The sequence below is a fragment of the Triturus cristatus genome, chromosome 3_2, assembly GCF_964204655.1.
Source record: "Triturus cristatus chromosome 3_2, aTriCri1.1, whole genome shotgun sequence".
Lineage (NCBI taxonomy): Eukaryota > Metazoa > Chordata > Amphibia > Caudata > Salamandridae > Triturus > Triturus cristatus.
The window spans coordinates 868,592,904-868,619,769 of NC_140584.1; the positions used below are offsets into that span (position 1 = coordinate 868,592,904).

At 46.7% G+C, this 26,866-nt stretch overlaps 1 protein-coding gene across 1 annotated transcript in view; it reads right to left on the reverse strand.

Annotated features, from left to right (window-relative positions):
- ABHD15 (abhydrolase domain containing 15) overlaps positions 1 to 19,270 on the reverse strand; it is an 88,440-nt gene extending 69,170 nt beyond the window's left edge. The window contains exon 1 of the mRNA XM_085649208.1: positions 18,315 to 19,270. Coding sequence (XP_085505334.1) covers positions 18,315 to 19,180 — 866 coding nt within the window. The 5' untranslated portion in view covers positions 19,181 to 19,270. The remainder of the gene's footprint in view (positions 1 to 18,314) is intronic.
- Between the last annotated feature and the right edge of the window lie 7,596 nt (positions 19,271 to 26,866).

Here is a 26,866-nt window from a genome sequence, read left to right on the forward strand (position 1 = left end):
GAAGCTGCAAATAGAGGTTGGGCACAGGAGGACATCATACATTTGGCCACTAGTCGTCGGGATGCTATTAGCGTTATGTGCAGGGTTTGGGAGATGAGGGTAGCACGGCGGATGCTGCTTTGTGAATCGCTTACTGCTTTTTTGTTTCCTTCCAGGTGTGATAGAGGGCCCAGCGTTTGAGGAATCGGAGATTTGGGTAGTGGAACACTTGTTTATCAAATGGGCAGCAATACAAGCAGGCCAGAGGGTTGTGGGGTCCAATTTGGATTTTAATGAACGCCTGTTTTGGGTTACCTGGAGTGGAAAAGGGGGAATGCTTTGGAGGGATCTTCTGCACGCGCTAAATGGTATGATGGTCGAGTCAGGGTGCCCGAATGTGCTGGTTATTCACCCTGGGAAGAATGACTTAGTTAGAGAAAAAGGGGTGGTGCTGTTGAGGACTATGAAAAGGGACTTTTGGAAATAAAGGTGCAGTGGGCTGGGGTATCCGTACTGTGGACTGACTTTGTGCCACAGCAGTCTTGGAGGGGGCGAGCAAGCCGGTGGCAATAGATAGGGTGTGGTGGAAATTAAATGAGGAGATGATGTGCTTTTGTAGAGAGATGTGTTTTTGCAGGCTTTGTCATTCGGACATTAAATGTGAGCCAACAGAGTTTTTTTTTAGAGGTGATGGAGTATATTTGTCTCGAATAGGTATGGATTTGCATTACTTGGAAATGTGGCATGTCTTGGCTAAGGTGCCGAACGTCAAGCAGTAGAGGGTTAAACCTCACACCAGAAGTGATAGCGGGGGCAGAAGGAGGGGTAATTTCTCAACCCCCCCTTGTCTGGGTAGTGGGGACATGAAAAGTTTGACAGACGTTGGCAGAAGTTCCTTGGCGTTGCCAGTTGGGGAATCATGTGCAAGGGGAGGGTAGGCAGGTAGTTAAAGGCTCAGTTTAGGACATTTGGTTACTTACTGGTTCATACAGATAATGATAGGATGTAGGAGGCTTTACAGTTAATGAGTTAGCTGCAGGGTGGGTATGTTTGGAGGGGACAGTAGGGGTGGGCTAGGGGCTAGTTCACAGGATGTATAGCAGGGTTTTTGTTTTGTAAGGCGGTTTGCGAGGAAATGTGATATTCACCTGTTTCAATAAAGCAGCCTTTCTACACACAAAATCAGTCAGCGTCTGTATTACACCCCTGCTCCGTAAAAGGGCTTGGGGTCAGCTGACTAGAGGGAAATCTGCCTCCTGATGCAGATTTGGAGGGTGGTGCAGTCCAGTGACTGCCATTTTGTATTGGGCTATGCTATTGCCCAAAAGTAGGCCAGAGTATATTTAGGGGGTCTGGTTGGGCTACTAGCCACCATTTTAGGTTCAGGTGACCTGGTGGCCTGTAGCATGAGAGTAGATTGGTAAATTTTTCCCCTTCCTCCCGTCCCTTTATTTAGGGTTCCAAGTCGGGCTCCGTTGTTGAGGCAGGTGGGCAGGGGCAAGGTTTCTTTACGTTGTCACTTGGAACAGGTGCTTCAGGGACATGAAAAGTTTGACAGGAGTTGGCAGAAGTTGCTTGGTGTTGGCAGTTGGAGAACCGTGTGTAAGTAGAGGGTAGGCAGGTAGTTAAAGGTTCAGTTTAAGAAATTTGGTTACTTACAGGTTCATACAGATACTCATAGGATGTAGGGGGAATACAAAATTGGAAATGCTGAAATGCAATATAGTTAATGAGTTAGCTGCAGGGTGAGTATGTTTGGGTGGGGCGTAGGGGTGGACTTGTGCTGCTTTACTGAATGTATTAGTGAGGTGTTAGATTTGTAAGGTGGGTTGCCAGGAAATGTTGTGATGTGCACCTGTTTCAATAAAGCTGCCTTTTTCACACACAAAATTGGTCAGCACCCGTAATGCACTTCTCCCTCCCAAAAACTCACCGGGGGAGGTAGGTTGCCAAAAATGTGCCCGAGTCAAGACCCAGTATGTAGGCAAATTAGAATAGAGCAAGCTGAAAGCATCTAAAAGAAAATAAATATAGAACAAAGTACATCGATAGTATTTAAGTGCATTCTACTTATCTCGAGATGCGTGGGTCAGCCGAGACACAGAGAAAAACAAGCCTTTGCAATGCAATCGGTCTTGCCTTTGGGACCTCATATGTATTTAGCTATGCATCCCATTAGCCTGGGTGCTGAAACATCTATTGTTCTTTAACATGGAGGGAAAGTAAGCACCAAACTGCGTGACACACCAGGTATGGGAACACATGGAGAGAAATATTGCCTTTCAGCTGGAAATGGTATAGTCCAAAGCTCTGTTTTGCTGGGTCTGGTGTAACCCTGGGCGTAGTTCGCGAAGTAGCACTTCGCGAAGCTACGCAAAGTGCAGTTCGCACTACGCGAGGTACGCGTAGCACTTCGCGAACTGCGTAGTACCTTGTTCGCACTGAGCCAGATGTCGTTTTCAATGATTGCACAGTGCGGACAAGCAACCGGCACTATGCAATTATTGAAAATGGCATCTTGCACAGTGCGAGCTGTAATTTTCTGCTGCTCGAGTAGATTTTTACTCGAGCAGCAGCTTTCTCATCGCGAGCATACGCGACCACTCGTAATGAGAAACCTGACCTCCTCGCGTTGGGAATCTCGCCGGGAGGTTTATTTTCCATGCTCGCGATCGCCAACTTGATGTTGCTGATCGCGAACAAGGAAAAAGTCTCGCCGGGATGTCATTTTGCTTGCTCGCGGTCGCCAACTTGACGTTGAGGACCGCGAGCAATCAAAAAATGACCGCAGCACTACGCAACACTACGCTACGCGTGTTCGCACTGTGCTACGTGCAGTTGGCGTAGTGCGAAGTAGCGCGAACTTCGCATACTACGCGAGCGTAGCGTAGCGTAGTGCTTTGCCCAGGCTTAGTCTGGTGGCTCAGTGGACTAAAGCAGCCACTGCAGGGGCCTGTGTTTGACCTCATGGTCACAGGTTCAAATCCCGGCGGGTCCACTCAGCCTTTCATCCATCTGAGGTCGATAAAATGAGTACCATTGAGTTGGGTAACAATAAACATCTGTTATTCAGCGCCCGGACACCTACTGGTAATCGTGCGCTTTACAAATACCCCTATTATGTTATGTTTTTAAAATAAAATCAGGGCCTTCAGTGGTCATATCACTGAAAATAGAAGATTTGAAAAAAATATGATTGTCTACAGGTGCTTGTGGAAGAAAATTTCTATGGACTGGAATCTAGAGAATGCTAAAGTGATTCTGGTATTTTACTGACCTCTGCCGTAGCGTAGTCCTAATAGTACCCAGTCATAAAGGACCTACGCTGTTTACGGATGACATATACTGTGGGTCTGGTGGCAGACTGACTCTGTGCACTCCCGCTGCATATGTTAGCCTATGGTTTGCATTAGCTAGCTCGCAGTGCCACTAGAATCTCCTGCTATCAGAGAGATTAGTGTTTGGCAACCTCAGAACACAATAACATCAGACTCATGGAAACAATATATTACTTTTCACCCAGTCACTCGTGCTTGCTTGTTTTTGCTCTCAGAGAGATACAGAGAAGAAACAGTCAAGCATTTTTACAATAAGAATTTATTGTAACGTAGTTCTTCTCATGTCGAATAAGTGCGCTTTTACAACTGTAACACAGTAGCAGAGATATAGAGCCAACAGTACAGTGAATAAAAAGGAATAGTATTGTTCTACCATTTTGCAATAGTCATGAACATATACATGAATATGAAATGCATTTATAAAATAAAGTGCTTACTCCTAAGATGCCTAACTAGATTTACCTAAGTGTACCTAGCATGTGAGTAGGTGCTACAGAGCCTAAGCCTATGAGCCAAGAATCCCGCTAGGATTGAGTCGAACCCCCATACCTGAATAGTGAGAGTATGGGACTTCGTCCTGGACTTGAGCTGGACACCCCGCAAGGGATCGTCAGACCACTGTCAGCTGGAGCGATGGCATGCAGGAGCTGTAGCGTCTCTAGTCAGTGTGTCGGCCTTGAAGTCTCGGTTCCCTCCTGCTTACTAATAGCAAGAGGTGCGTGTGCATATGATCGTATATTCCCCATTGTTTAGTATGAGGATGGCGTTGGGGATTAAACCTTGTGCGTCGATGGGAGAGGTGAAGTGGATCTCCTGTAGAGTGCACTCATAAATTATTCATATGTGCTAAGGATGACGTCTTAGCAATATCGATTGGGAAAAACCCACCCTCGGCATGGAACTAGGTGAAAGGTTTAGTCCATAAAAGGCTACAGTCCTTATAAGGCATTATGTTCATACAAGGCAGTCTGTCCTTATTTAGAGTTATGTCCTTATAAGGCTCGTTCATATGAAATAACGGGAGCTGATGAAAGTGTATGATGTTCCCTGGACCTATATTAGGGTACTGATATGAAATATAACACTGCTGGTCGTTGCTATCAAAAAAGTTAAATAGAGGTAATTGCCAGAAAAATAAAAAAAAAACAGAAAGCCCCTAAGCAGATAGCAATTCTGGTATTTTACTGGCCTCTGCTGGTCATTTTCTATCAAGACAGTTAAATAGAGGCAGTTGAACAGAAAAAAAAGTCCCTAAGCGGAAGCAGACAAGTCCTATGGCTGATCTCCAGAGCCCACAAAGTACATACACATATAAGTATATACTAAAGTATATACCAGAGGTCTCAAATGCTCGACCTAAAACCAGAGAGCCCAGGTGAAGCCCTCTATATAACTTTGTTACTATCCACTTCAAGTTTTGGTTTTGGTTGGTTGGTTTCCATATTGGTTGATGCATGTGTGTTTTTTCTTAGTATGGGTGAATGCTGTGCGTAAGCCATGGAGAAGCTCATTTAGTAAGAATTGTGGCAAAGAGGACGGACAAGTTAAGTAATGACATATAACACATCCCTTCAAGGCACAATACTTCTCTGCAAAGTAGGAACTTCTTACTGTTTTCCTCATTGTAAAAGATCTTAAATCGTAGCTCTGGTATTTGGCTCTCTGTTCACCGCTCTGTTGCTTTACCGCTATGTGTGTGTTATAAAAAATATATCTACAACACAAATACCGCATCCATACTGCAGTAATTGTGCTCGAAACTTAATGGCAAACAAAAAAAACACAGAAGTAAAGTATATCTGGAATGAAATACATGGCATTCTTGCAGCATGGTGAAAGGGTACCTGCGCTGGTGCACGGCTCTTGTTTTAGCTCCAGTGCATGGCAGAGCACGGAGGTGCGCCATATTCCTGTAAATATGGCGCATCCCTGCGTTTTTTGAAATGACACAGATTTGCGCAGCAAAATTGCTTGCTGCACCATTTTATTGTAAACATCCACCATAGTTTTTCCATGTCTATTTGATGGAGGCTGAACCAGTCATTTCATGGGGATGTCTATCTCATAACATTTGCATGCTTGCCAAGCAGCCTGCAGTGTTTAATCCAGTTATTGTTTGTGTGGTTACCAAGCAATAGCTGAGCTGCTTTAATATCTCTCTCCGTATTAGAATGTATCTTGTCATCAAGCTCTGTTGGTTTACATTTCACACATGCACTATTTAGACATTACTCCAGGCTCATCTTAAAGTCCAGCTTGTTTAACTTTACTTTTTACACTATCCATCTGTACAGGTTTAAAACTAGGGCATAGAAGGGGGTACTAACCAAGTTAGGTAGTATGCAAGTGACATCATGGCGCATCATCAAAGTGCATGACACCGCACGTGGCATCACAGGAAGTGGCATCACAACCTATGACCTCACAGTCAGTGCCATCACATGAAGTGACATCAGTTCTTAACACCTCACATTAATTTTTGAAAAACTCTGCCACAAAACAAACTGGCAACAAAGAGAAACCTGGCAATAAATCTGCTCTGCTTCATTTGTTGCAAAGTCTGCATTTTTAAAATATCGTATGGGGTTAAGGCACCTGCTGCAGATATTTTTGTCCAAGCGCCTCGATACCCTCTTGGGTGATTAGCTGCGCTTTTTAAATCCTGATTGATTTGTGTGATCAGTAAATCTCGGAGAATAAAAATAATAATGGTAAGATAACTCTGGAGGTTAATGCATTTGCTGAAGAGATTTTTTGTCTAGTCCCCTTTTCTGAATCAAAGTAGAAAAGAGGGTTAATGTGGCTTCAACACAACACATCATGCAACATGCAGATGACAGCCTTTTAATTTATGTTGCTAGATAAGTGCGTGACTGCTTTTAACAGAGATCCTTTTTTTACTTGCAGTTCATAAACTGTAATCCTTCTAATAGAGCACAATGGGCTATGAAGGACATGTGAAGTACCTTCAAAGAAATAAAACAAAATAGTGGTATTTAAATTGGAAATACTGGGACAGGCCAACACATCTGACACTCTTACAGTGCATGCAAATGTCTTGTATACAGGCGTGGATCAAAGTTAAAACCATGCCTCTGTAAATGACTTGTGAAGTGATAACATGCCTTTGTTCCCCCTCCATTGCATTTGCATCTAAGTGTGTGGCCCCAGATAGATCCCAGCCAGGATACTTACACAAAAGGAGGCCTGATGTCCCGGATGCGGCTCATATACGTCCATGCAGATCTGGTGGTATAAATCATGTAAAGTTCCTGCATGTTATAATCCAGTAACACCTGTTATGCGAGTAGCTGCAGTTCTGTAATTTCTAATATATATGTGATGTAACAAAAGTGATGTTGGGCATGTGTGTTGGACCTCGTTAAAACTTGCCCCATTGTCCCCCCTGTTTGGTATGTAACAAAAGTGATGCCATGCCATATTAATGTACACAGTGTCAACTGTTGTTTAAATGAAAATCAATTAAAAAAGGAGGCCTAATGGCCCCTTAACTTTCATCCTTTGTTTTAGGCCCACTGGTGATGTCAAATAAAGCCCCCTTGCTGCCTGCATGTTGCTGCTTGAAATTACAGCAGACAAAGAAGACAACGTGCAGGTGTTCCTATGTGTCTAGGTGTCAGCAAATTACACCTCAACGTGTTCAGTATATTTCAGTGGGGCCCAACTTCTTGGCAGGGGATACGGCGTCCACCCTGTGAAAAGAGTGGGTGGACGTTGTCTACGCGTGTGTACCCTTGACTTGTGCCCAGTTAGAAACACTAGTTGTCTAACATGTTGTCACCGTGCTCTCCCATTTCTTCAACGAGGGCATTCGCTTTTCACTATCTTGAAGGGTGTAATTATCCCTTTACTGTGTTATGTACCCGAGCGCAGATTCTTTGCCCAGAGGTTTTTAAAGGATGCTGACTGGCCAGGGGCAGTGTTCCACCTGCTCTAATCACCAGCCGCAGCACGCACTGCCAATCAGTGCCCCCTCTCATCTCTTACTCTGAGGCAAAGCGCTCCCCTTTGGGTTGACCATGAAAGGAATACATGGCCATTTCTTCCTTTTATTCCTATGTTTTTGAGGAAAATGGTTGTCACGGCACTGATCCTGTCAAAAATTGATTACTGTAATTCACTCTACATTGGAGCAAAAAAAAAATGTGATTTATAAACTCCAGACCCTGCAGAATGTGGCGGCCCGGTTACTATTAGAACTACCCAAATTTAGTTCCATTAGTTTAATTACCCGAGAACAACTACATTGGTTGCCCATATCTGCTAGGATCCAGTTTAAGTCAATGTGTATGTTACACAAGAGTCTGCACGGGATGGGACCAATGCAGATGGGTCAATACTGTAAGCGATATACTCCACAGAGATGTCTCCGTTCCGCGTCAGCATACTTGCTTATGGTTCCAAGAGTAAAGACGATGAAATGGGGGGGGCAGAAGTTTTCGATACTTGGCCCCAAAGCTCTGGAACACTATGCCTTTGCATCTTAGAACGCAAAAGAATCTGCTACAGTTTAGGAAGGGACTAAAAACTTGGCTATTTGTGTGCACCCCTTCGGGGGTTTAATTTCCGGTTAACTTTAATGGTAGCAAGCGCTAAGACGCCACGGCAAACACGCGCTCTATAAAAACCTATTTTCATTTCATTTAATTTCATTTGCGTCCACATATGAGCTTGGGTGCTGGAATGGGGGGGCAATCCTTTCTATGGTGCCCCTTACTGACTTGATTGGTAAGCCAGCTCACATCTTCGAGCCCACTAAAGGCCAACTGTGCATTTCAGCCTTCCCAGATCAATCAAAGGGCCCTGGTGAGTGTGAAATAAATACAAATATCATTCAAATGTCAAGAGGCAATTCAGTTTGTAGATTGTGCCATCTAAATGTTGAACATAAGGTGGTAACACTACAATCGGGCAGTGTTGAGGCAGTGTGTAATAGCAACATGATATATCATCTAGCCAATTCAAGTCAAGTCATCTTCATTAGGATACAAAGGTATCCACAAAAGTAAGATCATACACAATAAAAACACATCAAAAGTGTACAATGAAACATATGAATAATTGAAACAATTCATAAAAATACAGTTAAATTTCATATCAACCGTGAAGAGGCAAATTCTGGACAGTGATTAAAAGTGTGGGACAAAAGTTCAATTTTATGGACACATTTGAGGAGGTTACGAATATTTTCAAAGATATTACTACATGATTATATATATTTTTATTTTTTTATTCAAATTTAGGCAGTATTCATCGAAATACGGCTCGGACAGCAGTTCTCAGGAAAGCACCCGTGTAAGCAATTGACTGATCATCATTCAGTTGAAGCAGCACACTAAATGCTACCCTGAAGTCTGTAATGTTGCACCTCTTTATTAAAGGGAGCAAAGTAAGCTGTGCGTACATAGAATAAAAACCACAGAAAAATAAAAAGTGCAGTGTGGGTTGACCTGCACTCCCATTACACGGACAAGGCAAAGAATCAAGATTTGCTTGAAAGCCCGAGGGGAAGCATAACAAATACTAGACCGTGAATGCTCTAAAGGAGAGCAATAAGCTACTCTCCACGCGGCCCACTGGTTCAGTCAGGTACCCAGTAATCATCAAGTCCTTTTTATTAATCTCTCTTTCTAGAACCTTATTACACTTTTATTCCTCCCCCCTTTCCTAATTCCACCACATCCTAATTTACAATACTTTGATATGGCCTCGAGGCACCTTAACTGATATGTAAGTGATTGACATGGCAGGATGGTAGATGCCTCGGTAATTACTGAATGCACTTAAATGGGTTTCTTCAGATCTGGACAGTGTTGCCTCAAACCAAGGCTTTAAGATGCCCTTTAGTCAAGTTGGTACTGTAAAATAAATGTATTTATTTATTCATTTATTTGTAGCAGCATATAACGTTTTGGTCAGAAATGTTGTATAGGGCATATTTTCATTCGGTACCTATAACAGCAACTGAATGGGTGAAATTACAAATGCCAACGTGGTAGCAAGTGAAATGCTTTAAGAAAGCCATTATGTGACAACATGAACTGCAAGAACAAACATGTAAGTGCAATGCTACTTAAAACATATGCAATAGAAAACCTCATGGGGAAAACAGATGCCCATTAGATGTGAAAATGCAAATGAATGTGTTCAGAATGTTTTGTGTGCATGTGGGATTTTTAATCTTCCTGCTTTCAAGCTGCAATGGGCCACTTTTTGTGTTTTTTAACTTCCTGTAGGGATGGACAGGTCCCTGTATTTATAAAGTGGGCTACCTTATATAAAATATCTGCTTTAGTGCTGAATGGACTAAGAAGGACTGCACATTTCTTCTCTTCTTCTTGAATTCGGAATAAAAGCTGAAGATCTGACTTTTCAATAAACCAACCTACCATAGGCAGGGCTAGACACAACCATCGGCTTTGTGCCCGGATACCCTCGCGGGTTATTGTGTGCTTTAGAAATACACAGAAGATTCCTTTCTTCTTCCATTAAAACATTAAATGTGTACCTGCACAAGGTACACAAATGCTTTATAAAAACACACTTGCTGTAAATGTTTCTGAAGATCCGGCAGTTCAAACTTGTTTGAGGCGAGACCTTTCGAAGAACTTCGAATCATGGTGACAGACAGGCATTGTGCAGCAGGAGACAGACAGGCATTGTGCAGCTGGAGACAGGCAGGCATCGTGCAGCAGGAGACAGACAGGCATCCTGCAGCAGGAGACAACAGCAGGAGACAGACAGACATCGTGCAGCAGGAGACAGGCATCGTGCAGCAGGAGACAGGCATTGTGCAGCAGGAGACAGACAGGCATCGTGCAGCAGGAGACAGGCATTGTGCAGCAGGAGACAGACAGGCATCGTGCAGCAGGAGACAGACAGGCATCGTGCAGCAGGAGACAGACAGGCATCCTGCAGGAGGAGACAGACAGGCATCCTGCAGCAGGAGACAGACAGGCATCCTGCAGCAGGAGACAGACAGGCATCGTGCAGCAGGAGACAGACAGGCATCGTGCAGCAGGAGACAGACAGGCATCGTGCAGCAGGCGTCGAAGAGAAGCTCCGAGTGTCCTTGTAATTCCTGGCTCGCCTAAGCAGGTTCTTTGAAAAAGCGGTTTGTGTTTATATTTTGCATGAACAAATATGTGTGCCAGGTCATGAGTTGTGAGTTGTAAAGAAATAAAGTACTGTGATAAGTCAGAATCTCATGACCCAAGCATGACCCAAGCAGCTTTCTTATTCTGTAAGCGGCGCCACAGAATCCGAAAATGAATGACTGTTACCCTCAGCTGCAAGGGACCTAAGAGCAGTGGCGTAAGTAAAATGATGGGGCCACCTTGCAGAATGTGAAGGGGGCCCCTGAGTCTCCATCTCTCACAAATATCCATTGGCCTTGGGTGGAATGGTTTGGGCCCCCCAGAAGGGAGGCCCACCCTGGCCCTGCAGGGGCTGCAATGCCACTGTTATCCCCTGCCTAAGCACCATTTCAGAATGGATGACCTAATTTCAAGTACCCCAGTGTCAGATATGGGAGTTCCTGCACTGGTATAAAATCTGACTCTGAGGAGTTCAGAATTTATTGTGGTGATAATTATCCCTTATTTCAAGTTTGGTCCGAAAAAACATAAAGTATGGTATAGAGACTTTTGTGCTGAACACATGAAAATCCAATTGTTTCAGTATGCAACAGGCATTTTTGACTAGTTAAATTCTGGTGAGTTTGACCTGAAAACTATAATCATGGCTCACGATTTAAACAAAACTACCTACATTTCCATGTAAATCCGAAGTAGAAAACTAGCACGAATGAATATTACAAAGAATTATAATTTATATTGATGGCATGTTAGTTTTATTGTCTTAAATGGAAATGGAAGGCTGCATTTAGTGTAGTTGAAAGTTTATCTTTTTGCTGCAAAATACCTGAACCGCATTGTCAACTTTTGTTTTTTAGGTCTGGTCTTTAAGACAGCTTAAGCTGTTAGCTAGACTATTGTTTTCTTTGTTTTAACATGCATAGTATACATGTAAAGAGAGGCTTTTGGTTAAGCCTGGGCGAAGCACTACGCTACGCTCGCGTAGTTTGCGAAGTTCGCGCTACTTCGCACTACGCGAACTGCACGTAGCACAGTGCAAACACGCGTAGCGTAGTGTTGCGTAGTGCTGCGGTCATTTTTTGCTTGCTCGCGGTCCTCAATGTCAAGTTGGCGACCGCGAGCAAGCAAAATGACATCCCGGCGAGACTTTTTCCTTGTTCGCGATCAGCAACTTCAAGTTGGCGATCGCGAGCATGGAAAATAAACCTCCCGGCGAGATTCCCAACGCGAGGAGGTCAGGTTTGTCATTGCGAGTGGTCGCGTATGCTCGCGACCGCTCGCGTTGAGAAACTACCAGTTCGCGTTGAGAAAGCTGAAGCTTGAGTAAAAATCTACTCGAGCAGCAGAAAACTACAGCTCGCACTGTGCAAGATGCCATTTTCAATGATTGCACAGTGCCGGTTGCTTGTCCGCACTGTGCAATCATTGAAAACGACATCTGGCACAGTGCGAACAAGGTATTACGCAGTTCGCGAAGTGCTACGCGTAGCTCGCGTAGTGCGAACTTCACTTTGCGTAGCTTCGCGAAGTGCTACTTCGCGAACTACGCCCAGGCCTACGTTTTGGTCAGCAGGCTTTGTCTACTGGTCTGTTAAATTGTCATTCACACTTTGCTTCTGCTTACCACAACGCACAGCAGAGGGCAGCATGTCAATCTACCTTTCCGATCGGCTCCCTTCACTTTAAGTGACTTCAAAAAGCATGTACACATTGTTCACAACCTCCTAAAAAATAGTTCCTTTCTTTTTAATACAGTATGCTTTTTTATTTTATTTTATTTTTATGTGTACCTTAAATACTAGCTATTTATTTTGCCTGCAAATCTAGTGCCCAGTTAGGTGTTCGAAGTTGTTGTTAAAATGTCTTCTAGTGCATAATGTAACATTTTAGCTGCCTGAGATTTCAATCCTTCGTTAGAGGGTGATTTGTTCTTGTTTCCTTCACAAATAATAATAATAAAACACGTGGACAAACTAAAAGGCTTGATATTTAAAAATGCACTAGTAAAAACAGTTGTATCAGTGATTTTTGCAAGCATATGGCAACTATGCTTAGTAGAACGCATGTTTTTTTTCGTAACACATGCTTACAATAAAAGTTGTTTAAAACATAACGATTGTACCAGGTTACCATAACCAGACCTGTTAGCTTTCCCAATGCTTGTTTTTAATGTAGCGGTAACACGCTTTTCGATTATGTTTTCCATACCTCTTGCACAGGACACAGAGATGGCCATAAAGAATTTTACTGATACTTTCGAGGGGTGAACCAAACAGGCAAGTCTATTCCATGTTTATGGGGCTCCTATAGAACGTAGCATACCTGAAGCCTAGAGTTGACCCAATGCTCCTAATTGGAACCTGTGACGATGGTTCCCATGTCATATATATTATTGGAGTTTGCGATAGATTCAACAAAACAAGTAATGATTGTGATAGTTAATTTAATAAAAAATAAGAATGCAAACTGAGTGCCCTGTGTGAAAAAACAACATTTTGTGTACTTTTGAAACTAGTAAAAGATAAGGGGATGATCGGTCATTTGTTTATTTATTTTGACTTTAGCAAGTTTGGTATCACATTCAGTTTTAAGCAGGTGGGAACGAAGCCCAGAGGTCCAGGAACTTAATCGAGTAGGGGGCTCCGAATTCCCTACAAGAGCTTTTAGCCGTCGGTACACAGCTCTTGAAAATATGACACACCACATTGTCCTGTAGTAAGTAATATGCAGTGGAATGTAAAATTCCTGTATCTTTCAGGACAACTCCTGTGTGGTAGATGTTGGGTGTAAATTCGGACATCCATACACTGGTCTTGTTTACCAGGAATGCAGCCTTATCCGAGTACAAATATTAACTTGCTCTAGTCCAAAGTGCAGGGGACAGTTGGAAGAGACACCTGTCTGGAAAGGCAAACAGTGAAGCAAGATCATAAGCTCAACTACTGCTTGGGTTCAGGCTTGGGGACTACAAAGGCCCTATATAAGTGCATTGTGATGGCTTTTCCATTTGTGATGGGCTAGTACACTGCATTTATCCTCTGACTCTAGGAGATTGAGGGCGGTGGTAGGGTGCAACCACCAATAGGTGTTGGAGATACAACTTTGCAGGAGAAGGCATGCAGATGTCATGGAGAACATAAGATCTCTTCTGTGGCTCCCGCTGCAGCCGGAGGGGTTGGATGGCTGTCAGTTCTCTTTTCAGCTCAGTTTGAAGCAGCCTCCCTTTGCCCTCATATGAAAGTGTCTGGCCCATGGATAGACATTGTTTCGCACTTGGGACCCACGGGCAGCTTGGGCGCACCACCAGAAAGTTTGAGGGCTTCTGTACAAGGACAAACATTTCGCGGAGCTTGGGTCCCACGGATGTCCTTTATAATGATGCTCAGGACATAAGAGACCACATGATTAGCTTGTGGCACCCTGACAGACGTTGTAACCACTGTGAAGACCTTGAGGCACAGGGACACTGTATCAGGTTCTTGGGGCGCATGGAAAGAGCATGTAACATGGGCAAACAGTGAGAGGAACTCACTCTGCCATAATGGCCTGGGCAAGCCATACATATTACCCTCTATGCACTGCACTGTGTACACTGGCACACACACATGGCAATGCCGCCCTCCCTCCTCTAAAGGTCATCCTTCACCCAGCCGCACGGGTCATCAAGTGTATGGAGATATTCAAACATCAACTCCAGAGACGAGTGTTTAAAATTCACCTGCACTTTTGACAGACACAAACTTGACTTCCTAGATATAACTATCTATTCAGAGAATAACCTTCTCCAAACTAAGACGTACCACAAACCAACAGCAAAGAACAGCTTGCTGTCTTACAATAGCTTCCATCCGCGTCCTCTCAGAGACAATCTACCATTCAGTCAGTTCCTTAGACTCAAGAGGAACTGTAGCAATCTTCAAACTTATAAAACTCAAGCCAAAGAATTGGGTGAGAAACTAATCAAAAGAGACTATCCAGTAAAAATCATGAGGAAGTGTCAAAAAAGAGCCTTGTACCAACCGAGAGAAAACCTTTTACAGACATCAACACGGGCAGAACCAGATGATCTTCTAACGTGTGTCACCACTTATAATACTATGTCCAACACAGTGAAAAAGATTGTGAACAAAAATTGGAGAATTCTAACCTCTGACACTTTACAATGGCCCAAACCAAGGTTTGCAAACAAAAGAACAAAGAACATAAAAGATCTTCTAGTACATACTAGACCCGCTCTGCAAACAAGTACAGGAACCATAACAGCAGCATGGAATCTTGCACCAATCACAGGACACTATCCATGTGGGACGTGCTCAGTCTGCAGTCTAACAAAAGTGACCAAAACCATCCAACTCCTTCCTAACCTTACGTGGACATTGCGACAGCATACTAACTGCAATACTACCCACGTAATTTACATGATCACCTGTCCATGTGACCTCAAATATATTGGAATGACTTGTCGAAAAATAAAATTGAGAATCACAGAACATAAAAGCAACGTGAACTGCAAAAGAGCAACCACCAAAATGAGCAGACATTTCATAGAGAATAACCATGCCACCAGTGACCTCAAATGGGTAGTCCTAGAAAGTTTAAGAACTGTCAACCACAATGCCGAACGTATCTTGTATGAGAAAGAACAACGTTGGATTGATCGCTTGTCCACGGACAAACAAGGCCTCAACGATAATATCCCATGGTACACTTTAGCTACGTAAACATTCCATCACAAGAATATTTTGAAGCAAACAAGAATGTAGTATTTGATCAATTCACTCACCAAGGCACGCTCATAACGCATAACGCATACTCATTCCACCATTCTATTCTTGAATCATGAGAGTATTGTAGTTCCTCTACCACCATACTCAAAATCAATCATGATAGTTTCACCTGGCAAGACCATACACTAACAAAATATGATTCTCAATCACGTAAACAGTGTTTCGCCTCGATCTGTGAATACAATCTCACATAATAATTACCTATACTCATTTAGCTGGTTCGGACAAACATTTGTACCGTGCCAACCACGATATTTTGCCAATCTTTACCGTAAAACGTGAAGTCCTTCTTTAACCTCCACTACTTCTTCACCTCTTAACGGTAAGCCTACACGGACGAATCTGGTTGGGTGTACCGCGAGAAGAGGCAGATGCAGACACCGAACGTGCGAGAATCGGTAAGCTCCGATGGCCGCCGCAGTTTTGGTACAACTTCCAAACTTAAGTAAGGTCTTTCTAATTTACCTTCTTGTCCTTAATTTGAATACAGAAATGAATTCTCGTCCTGCCCCCGGGCATCCACGTATGAATGTTACCAATCTTGTCTGAGGTAAATACGCATTGACATATTACTGAAGCATGCTGTTCAAAAACAACCACGACTGTTTGTTTATAAGATGTGACAAAGTTCATCTCACTTACGAGCAATAAGCGGCAAATCGCTATTATTGATGATATTTATGTCGACAATTTGAGTCCACTGTTTACAAACACACCTTGGATATTGTCTACAGGGCTTTGTAATCCTTTAACCACAACGTGTTTCTTTGTTATGAACTAAGCATTGTTCTACAGTGTTTTTAATTTCATCTCGCCGAGATTAGCATCTCTTTACCTCACGTAACTGTCCCTGACTTCCGCCTATTTGCTCTGCTTTTACACACTATCCTTACTTACCTCCCCACACATAAGTAGTTGCCCTAGACGATCGCATGAAGCAGCAAATTATGACCTTTAATTAAGAGAATTTTGGTGAAAGTAATCTTTTCTACCTTTCTAGGTACAGATACTATTGATCTGACCCCTTTACACAGAACAAGTGACAAGTTTTCTCACTTCAGGAGCGACAGAGCGCCTTCCTACAAATAACGGTCCTGATGAAAGCCTTTAGACCCTTGCAGAAGGCTGAAACATGTTGACCCCTATATCATGACGAGTACGGGAGACCAGTAACCCCGTCTCACCCCGCACTCCTTTCTTTTAACTCTCTGATCAAGCTTTCAATAATAAAGTCACTATGGAAACAATGACCAAGAGATTTTAACTCACTAAATACGAACCCTCTCACATTTTTTGTTTTTCATGTCTGGACACTACTGTTGAACCAGAAGGTCTTCCTCCGGGTGGAGGGCAGCGTACATTCAAAAAAGACCCTATGATGATGCTGCACTTTTACACTTAAGCGGTAACCCAGTTCATGCCGCCTCTGGTACCTGTGTATGGTTATGAGGGTTCTTTTACGAAGGAAAGAACAGTAATAAGACCCTGGACAAGTGGTCCACTCCCTTTTGATTTTTTGCGATATTCAAACATGTCATCCCCAGGCTAGAGGGGCTAATATGGCTCCTCTTCCAGGACTGGACCATCTTCCAAACAAAGTGCATCACCGACGAGGCCCTCCACCTAGACCCGACCTACTTGGCAAACACACTTAGCTTATACGGAGAGCAAAGCCAGATGAGGCGCACTGACGGCGCCAGACAGGAGATGAAACACTCCAAGAAGAAGGAAACCAGAAGACATGCCTTTGTGGCACATTATTACAATATAAAAATAATACAAATAACGATTGTGCTAGCTTGACAGGACCAGACCTGTTGGATTTACCAATGGTTTTTTTAAAATATTTTTTTATTTTATTTTTATTCTGTGGAGGTAGCACGTTTTTAGATAATTTTGTTCATACCTCTGGCACAGGGCAGGCCCTTTCGCTTATAACAGGCTCTGCTGCATTGTAAATCCCAAAGGACTAGCATGAGTCTGAGCTGGGAAGAGGAGGCATTCCAGAGGGACATTCTGCCCACCACGCAGGGGACAAAACTACTTCGAAGGGAGTTTGAAGTTGAGGAGACCAACAGCAAACACAAAAATAAACGAAGTAATTTTTTAATGTGTGCAACCCGAGCTGACATTATTTTATAAACATGGCGAGTGGGACATGTTTAGTGAGAGGGGGAGGGGGGGGGGATTGAAGCAGGCTTGAGTCCTTTTGCTCAGGACAGTGGTGGCCTTACGGATTAAGTTCTTTTCGTCACCATATGTGGTTGTCTTGCAGCTAGTGACTTTTGCATTCATCAGCATGAAACTAGGATAACCTTGGGCTGTATGGAACCCCCTCCAAAACGTAGGTGGGATTTGATTCGCCTAAGGTGCCCTTTAAATTAATGCAGTGGCTGCACCAATCTGGCCCTGCATTGTCCTCGGTTGTAGTTAATGCATGGGAGCTGCCTCAGAATGCCCATAGGTTAGGCATCAGCGTGGTGTCCCCGGACTCACCGTGCAGCATCTTATCCCCATCCTTCAAGACTGGTACCAGAATATCTTCTTGCTGACATTTGCCCCCCCCCCCCCCCCCACCACCACCACGAGTGCAATAATCGGGCATTGATTTGCAGAACTATGATCTGTTACCCTGTACTTTCAACAGCTCCAGCCTGTTTTTTATTTTGGATCCGACATAAACTCATGCCCAGGGGCATAGCTACCAATGGTGTAGAAACTGCCCCAGGGCCCTGAGAGGCCCTTTGAGCCCTAATAACCTGCTGTATTTTACTGCCCCAGCAGCAAGCAGTCAAAGGGGCAGGGGCTTACTGCAAAATGACGCCCCTCTGCAGAATGTGATGGGGGTCCCTGAGTCTCCCCTATTTCACAGATATTCATCGACCTTTGGCTGAATGGGGTCCCCTAAAACGGTTGGGACCCCACAGGAGGGTTGGGGCCCTCTGCACCGTAGGAGCTTGCATTACGCCCCTACAAAGGGGCCATTTTCCTTGCTGCTCCTGAGCCCACAGCATCCTTGCTACATACACTACTGCTCATGTCCCCACAGATCGAGGCTCGTGTTTCTGTCTCTTAACTGCCCATGCACATACCTGGAGAGGCTCATCTTTTGGTGGATAACGAGGGCCCACTTGTACAGCCAGGGCAGTCCGGCCTCAAACCACTCCTGGCACCGGAGTACAGGCGAGATGCAGACGGCGGCGGTCAGGTAGCTGGACGAGCCACACTCTCCCAGGTAGGAGAGCAGGAGGCCAGACCCCGAGCCTTCACTCATGGCAAAGAGCGCGGAGCTCGGGTGCCTATATCGGATGTACGCCACCGCCTCTGTCAGGTCTGCCGGGTCCCCAAACTGTTGGAGCTTCAGAGTCGTCAGCGGGCATCCATTCTGCCCCCTTCTGTTGAAGATCACGGGGTAAAACCCGTGCTCCAAGGCGTGCAGGCAAAAATCCTGCACGTTCCTGGTGATTTTCCCAAAGGCGTTGGGGATGACGAGCAGGACCGGAGGGGAAGTGACGCTGTTGGTCGCCCTCCGATGTTTCAAAGTGGTCCAAGGCCCCACCACCCAATCCAGTGCAACAATCCCCCCATCCGGCAGCTGCAGGTGGTCCCTGGCGGACTCCAGCCGCCGGTCCCCAGGCAGGAGCTGGTGGTAGATGGTCTGGGCGTGGGCCCACTTCCTCCAGAGCCAGCAGGCCACGTCGGGGTCGGAGAACCTCCGGAGCACCTTCAGCAGGCAGTTGGCCAGAGCGGAGGGCTTGCAGGTCAGCCTGCAGCCGCAGGGGAAGCCCTCGTTGTCATGGATGAACACATCCCCGTCCTCACCCTCACCAGCCTCGTGCTTCAACGTCCCTGAGCGAAACAAGCCATAGAGAATGCCTCTCCCGACGCAGAGCAGCTTGACTATCCAACTCCGAAGCGTTAACACCGGGTGCCATGCGTCCCAGCTCCCTCCTGGCATCGTGGCTTCCTCCTGGGACCTTGGCAGAGGCAGGACTGCCGCCTAAACTGCTCCATGCACGTTTCATCAACACAATCCTTTTCTTTCTCTGCTACTGAGCAAATAATTTATTTGTTCAAGGGCTCAGCTCCCTGACCATTGGGCGCAGGGTTGTGAGAGATTTAACTGTCTCCATGCCAAAATCACTGAGGGCCGCAGTCCCATTTGAGCAAGGGTGCCTGGAATATCTGAACAATGACAGATCAAGGGCCCTGGCGCAGCACGTTCACAGTGCTGACTTTTGCTTTGACTTTCATCAAGTGAACTGGCTCCTAAATCTAGAGTCATTGCCAATGCGCTGTTCTTGAAGGATTGTACACAAAAAACCCCATTTACCTCCTTTTCCAGCGGATCCTTCCAGCAAACATCATGCCTCAGCCAAATCTACAACCAATGGAGTAGCCATAAAATTGAAATACCCTCTCACTTAGCACCATGTATCCAAGCCACCAAAGTAGTGAACTGAGGGCAGGGCCTCTAAGGGTTTCAGGGGTGTTCTCGTCCTAAGAAAAACAAAATTAAAGAACCAAATGGCGAATTTAACAACATAATTTGTTAAAGAATTCGAGCAAAAGCGATCTACATGCTCTTCTGAAAGGAAACTCATTAAATAATTATGCAGTACGCCGTTCTGCTGAGGATGAGCTAGTCTGGGCGCGTTGGGGTTTGGAGTAACTTCCTTACATTCTTCAGACTTTTCATCTTTCTTTCTTGGCTACTTTGACTTTTCCCAGTCTCTTTAGTTTTTGCTACATTAACATCTTTATCTTACTCTCCTTGTTTACCCTGGTCTCCTTCTGTCCAGATCTCATCATTTCTGTTGCTTGTCTCCATCGCTTTCCCTTGCCAGCTCTCCTCCCACCCCGCGTCTTTGCCATGACGTTCCTGTGCAGTTATGTATGCGCTTCTGTCCTCAGATAGAAGGAGGAGGCCCATAAAGCATTAGATAGACCTTTAGTTTGACCCAGCTTGCCAGCCATCAGGCCCAATAGCAGCCCCCGCTAGAGCTGCGGAGTTGGGGGATGCACTAATCCACTGGCTACAATCCTGCTGCTGGGAAGCCCCAAATCCATGTGAACTCACTGTAGGTTGATCCGTCAGAGCAGTGTCTCTTGCTGTGGAGCTCTTTCCCACCGACTAGGCTGTGGAACCCACTCTGAGCGCATAGGCTGTAGGACCCACTCTCACCGCTTAGGCTGTGTAATTGTAATTGTAATTGTAAAAATATTTATTAAGCGCGATTGCTGCCCGTAGGCGTCCAAGCGCTAAGTTGAACAGAGAGGTGAAGGGTGGAGGAGCTAAGGTACGCAGGATTTGGCGAACAGCAGTGTCTTCAAGTTTTTACGGAATGAGAAAAGATCTGGATTGGAACGGAGTGAAAAGGGGAGAGCATTCCATAGCCTGGCGGCATTCAAAGAAAACAGCCTGCCCCCAGACCTGGCTCGCTTCACTCTGGGAACGACGGCAAGGAACGCCTCCGTCGACCGAAGATTCCAGTTAGGGTGGTAGGGGATGACAAGGTCGTTGTTAATAGCTGGGCCCGTTTTCCAGAAGGCGCGGTGCGACAAGCACAGTGCCTTAAAGGCCACTCGCTGCCTCACTGGCAACCAGTGGAGACTTTTTAGAGCAGGTCTAGCCGACTGGGTGCGCGGGACTTTCAGCAGAGAACGTGCTGCACAATTTTGCACAACCTGCAATTTTCGGAGGGTCATCTCAGGAGCCCCCACATATAAGGCATTGTTCGAGTCCAGGCGAGACTGGATGAGACCTTGTACAGCCACCTTTTTTGCCTCTAAGGAAAGTAGCGGGAGAACCTTCCTCAAGATTCTAAGTAAACCAAAACATGAGGCGGACAGTTTTGTGGCCTGGGTGGAGAAGGAGAGTTTGTTGTCCAGCCATACTCCCAGGCTTTTAACACTTTCCTTAGGGGAGGGGGGGGGGGTCCCAGAGTACTGGGCCACAAGGAGGTGAAAGGTACAGGAGAGGTTGGACCTAGGAGCATGAGCTCCGTCTTTTCTCCGTTTAGTTTAAGGGAGGAGTTGGTCATCCATCCCTTGACGTCCTCTAAGCATTTTAACAGATTGGCTGGGGAATGCCTGTCATTCCCGGTTGCCAGCGAGACCACAAGCTGGGTGTTGTCGGCGTATGACACCATTTTAATGCCATACGGTTCGACAACACCCGCCAGCGGCCCCATGTACACGTTAAACAAAACCGGGCTTCGGGAGGAGCCCTGTGGTACTCCGCAGCTCAGGGGTTTGTTAGAGGACATTGTCTCACCGTCGAAGATCTGAAACGACCTCCCAGACAGGAAGGAGTCAAACCACCTTAAAGCATCACCTGAAACTCCGATGTTATGGAGACGGTCCAGCAGGGTGGTGTAGCTGACCGTATCGAAGGCGGCACTTAGATCAAGGAGGATCACTGCCACTGATCCTCCCTGATCCAGTATCCTTCTAGTTTCTTCGGTGACCGCTAACAAGGCGGTTTCCGTACCATGTTTTGGTCTGAAGCCTGTCTGGGATGTGTGTAATAGAGAATGCTCTTCCAGGAACTGGACCAACTGTGCATTTATATATTTCTCTAGTTCCTTGCTGGCCCAGGGGAGAAGTGAGATGGGGCGGTAGCTGGAGTGGTCATCTGGGTCTAGACTGGGTTTCTTCAACAGCGCCCGTACCATGGCTTGCTTCCAAGCTGTGGGGACAGAGCAGGCAGATATGGACGAGTTCAAAAGATCCAAAACTACAGGCAGGGTGGCTTTGCTAGCCTGCATCAGGACTTCTGGAGGGGCAGGATCACAGGGAGAGCCCGACTTGACCTGTCGTGCCACTTTGCTTAAAGTGTCGAGGTCCAGAGGAGGGAAGTGATCGAGACAAGGCTGGTCAGGGTGGAAAGGTGATCTAGGGGGGGGTGGATTAATCACGTCCGAGGTTGTAGCTGTAGTTGAAAAAGAAGAATACATTTTTAAAACTTTATTGTAAAAGAAATCTGCAAGCTCGTTGCATTGGTCCTGGGTTTTATTAGGAAGGGGTGCCGTATTGGCACTGGCACATTGCTTTATAATTTGGAAAATTTCTTTGGGCTTTGATTTTGCTCCTAAATTTTTCTCAGCGTAGTGGGTTGCCTGGGCCGCTCTGATCCCTTCTCTGTAGGCTTTAATCGCCTCTTTATAGGAGGCCTTTTTGTCTGGGAGGAAGTCTAAACGCCAGGCTCTCTCTCGTTGCCTGCAACGGCGTTTTAACTGTCTTAGAGAGTCAGAGAACCAGGGGGCAGATTTCTGTAGTCTCTTCGAGGAGGATCTGTGAAACGGGAGGATCGAGTCTAGCGAGTGGTTGATCCAACTTTCATAGTTGACGTTTGCCACATTAGGGTCTGGGCAGGGTGCCGGGCGAGTGGAGTCCAGGTTGTGCAGCCAGGTTTCCAAAGGGAGTTTTGACCAGTTCCTCCTAGTGGTGACTTGAGGAGGTACTTTGGAGGTTTTAAGTGTGACCCAAGTAAACGGGACCAAAAAATGGTCTGTCCATGGAAGAGGAATGGGTTGATCAATAGTTATATCCGGGCAGTTACTGAATATAGGGTCAAGTAAGTTGCCTTTTTCATGGGTCGGGGCTGCAACCAGTTGGAACAGTTGGAGAGCTTCTAGGTCGTCTAGTAATTCCTGAGCAATGTGGTCTGAGGGGGAGTTAAAATGGAGATTCAAGTCCCCTAGAATCGTGTAGTTGGCGGAAGAGAGGATTCTTTCCGCTATAATTTCAGGAAGAGACCTATGGAACATTTTTACAGGCTCAGGGGGGCGGTAGATCAGGGTGCCTGAGAAGGAGCTGTTTGCGTTGAACTCTATGCAGAATGCTACACTCTCGCACTCAGAGATAGTTTCTGCAGTAGTGCGGCATCGGTATTGGTTCTTCAATATGATCGCCAGACCTCCGCCTCTCCCTACCTGTCTATCCAGTCTAAGGATATGGTAGCCTCCGGGTAGAGCTAAAACCACATCTGGCTCAGAATGAACAGTGAGCCAGGTTTCAGTCAGGAAAACCGCGTCTGGCTTTCGCTCCTCAAGCAGCATGGCAATCTGTGTGCTGTGTTTTGGTAAGGAGCGGCAATTTAGCACGTACATACTGTACTTTTGTGCCGTGGCCGACGAGGATTTGCGGAAGGAGTGTTTGCACCCCGGACATCGGGCGGGTAGCTCTGTGGGAGCATAGATATGGGAACACTGGGAAGTGGCAGTCCTGCCTATGCTGTATAAGGCCGCCAAGCTGTAAGTCCTACACTGGATAGGGTGGGAGCCAGGGTTTGTGGCCCCGGGTCCCGGCTGGTCGCGCACGGGCGCAGACGGGCTTGACTTGTGCACGACTTCGGCGCGCAGTCGGCGCTCCCGCTGCGCTCGTCCGCTGCGCTTGCGTGGAAAGCACATTTGAAGTGAGGGGGTGTGGGCGTGGCCTATAAGGTGAGCGTAGCCTCGCAAGAGCAGCGATGGCATCCCTGACAGAAAGCTGTCCCAAACAGCGCTAAATCCGCTGGTTTGTAGGATCCTGTCAGCGCTTCAGCCCAGAAGAAAGCACAGGTGAGAGTGCGAGTGAGTGAGTTAAAACACAACAAAGATTCAACAATTTTAAAAATTCTGCGAGTTTTCTCCTCCGGCTTCCGCCTCAGAGGTCAAAGTTCAACTAACGCGCTAGTGCTCCGCGCTGTAGTTATAGGCGGGGGTGTGGGCGTGGCCTATAAGGTGGGCGTGGCCTCGCAAGAGCAGCGATGGCGTCCCTGACAGAAAGCTGTCCCAAACAGCGCTAAATCCGCTGGTTTGTAGGATCCTGTCAGCGCTTCAGCCCAGAAGAAAGCACAGGTGAGAGTGCGAGTGAGTGAGTTAAAACACAACAAAGATTCAACAATTTTAAAAATTCTGCGAGTTTTCTCCTCCGGCTTCCGCCTCAGAGGTCAAAGTTCAACTAACGCGCTAGTGCTCCGCGCTGTAGTAATAGGCGGGGGGTGTGGGCGTGGCCTATAAGGTGGGCGTGGCCTCGCAAGAGCAGCGATGGCGTCCCTGACAGAAAGCTTTCCCAAACAGCGCTAAATCCGCTGGTTTGTAGGATCCTGTCAGCGCTTCAGCCCAGAAGAAAGCACAGGTGAGAGTGCGAGTGAGTGAGTTAAAACACAACAAAGATTCAACAATTTTAAAAATTCTGCGAGTTTTCTCCTCCGACTTCCGCCTCAGAGGTCAAAGTTCAACCTCACCGCTTAGGCTGTGGGACCCACTCTCACCGCTTGGGTTGTGGGACCCACACCTACCGCTTGGGCTGTGGGACCCACTCTCACCACTTAGGATGTGGGACCCACTCTTACCGCCTAGGCTGTGGTACCCACTCTCACGCTCAGCCTGTGGGACCCACTCTTACCAATTAGGCTGTGGGACCCACTCTCACCGCCTAGGCTGTGGGACCCACTATCACCTGTTAGGCTGTGGGACCCACTCTCGCCGCTCGGGCTGTGAGATCCACTCTCACCGCTTAGGCTGTAGGACCCACTGTCACTGCTCAGACTGTGAGACCCACTCTCAACGCTTGGGCTGTGGGACCCACTCTCACCGCTTGGGCTGTGGGACCCACTCTCCGCTCAGCCTGTGGGACCCACTCTCACCACTTAGGCTGTGGGACCCACTCTCACCGCTTAGGCTGTGAGATGGCTGTAAGACCTATTCTCACCGCCAAGGCTGTGGGACCCACTCTCACGCTCGGGCTTTGGGACCCACTATCACCGTTTAGGCTGTGGGAGTGGGACTCACCTCTTAGGCTATGGGACCCACTCTCACCGACAAAGGCTGTGGGACCCACTCTCACCGGAAAGGCTGTGGGACCGACTCTCACCGCTCGGGCTGTGAGACCCACTCTCACTGCTCAGACTGTGGGACCGACTCTCACTGCTCGGGCTGTGGGACCCACTCTCAGCGCTCGGGCTGTGGGACCCACTCTCACCGCTCGGGCTGTGGGACCCACTCTCACCGCTCGGGCTGTGGGACCCACTCTCACGCTCAGCCTGTAAAGTCACTATCACCACTTAGGCTGTGGGACCCACTCTCACCGCTTAGGCTGTGAGATGGCTGAAAGACCTATTCTAACCACCAAGGCTGTGGGACCCACTATCACCGCTTAGGCTGTGGGAGTGGGTCCCACTCTCACCTCTTAGGCTGTGGGAGCCACTCTCACCTCTTAGGCTCTGGGACCCACTCTCACTGCCAAGGCTGTGTGACCCACTCTCACCGGAAAGTCTGTGGGACCGACTCTCACCGCTTGGGCTGTGAGACCCACTCTCACTGCTCAGACTGTGGGACCGACTCTCACTGCTCGGGCTCTGGGACCCACTCTCACCGCTCGGGCTGTGGGACCCACTCTCACCGCTCGGGCTGTGGGACCCACTCTCACGCTCAGCCTGTGGGACCCACTCTCACCACTTAGGCTGTGGGACCCACTCTCACCGCTTAGGCTGTGAGATGGCTGAAAGACCTATTCTCACCGCCAAGGCTGTGGGACCCACTATCACCGCTTAGGCTGTGGGAGTGGGTCCCACTCTCACCTCTTAGGCTGTGGGACCCACTCTCACCTCTGAGGCTGGGGGACCCACTCTCACCGGAAAGGCTGTGGGACCCACACTCGCTGCTCTGGCTGTGGGACCCACTCTCATCTCTCAGGCTGTGGGACCCACTCACCGCTCGGGCTGTGGGACCCACTCTCACCGCACGGGCTGTGGGACCCACTCTCACCGCCTGCCATCTGTGTTCCAGAAGATATAAGGCAGTGCGGGCGACTTTCAGGGCAGCTGGAAGTGAGAGTGCCGGGGTTGTTGCAGGAATAAGCACTGTCTCGCAGTACTTGAGGGCCACGATTGCTTGGTTATCGTTTTGTTAATAGAAATCGTATATTCGGCACCCGCTTTATAAAGGGGTCTAGATTCCCTGGCTGGCATATAGGAAGCTGCCTAATAAACGTTCTAGCAGAAGTCAAAGCTGGAAGTTCATTACTTCAAAGCCTCCACAGCTGATGGGCTCACACTCAATTATAGGCACTATGCAGTCTAAGGTTTTACTCCTGGGCACAATGGTTGTGCTCCTGTTATCTCTACATGCTGTGGGGATCCCAAATAGTATAGCATACATATTTTCTTCACCTATGTTTGGTCGTTTTCAAGGGTGCTACCAGGAGGCGCGTCTCTTCCCCTGCCCTTGCCGCCTCTGCCTCTGCCTGTGTGGTGCTGCTTGTGTCCTGGTCACTGCATGGCACACTACAGCAGCACAGCTGGCTGCTTTCGTTTCCAGCCCTGGCCCATTGCGGTGCCTTCTGGGTCCCTTTGCCTGGAGAAGTATATGCACCTCTGCAAACTGATGCATGTGAATTAATGGAAACACGAAAACTGAGAAACCATATTGGAAAAAAACTAATGATGGAAAAAAAAAAATAAGAAAAGATATTTTTAGGGAAATAGAAATACTTTGAATGTTAAGGGAAACATTTTTGAAGTAAGGTAATTTGCGGAAAAAAAATTATATTGAAAATGACATTAACATTTACTAAATAACCGGGAATGTGAACTGCTTTGTCGGCAATCATGCAGGTAGCAATAACTTAAACTTTTAGCAAGCAGGAGGCTAAACAG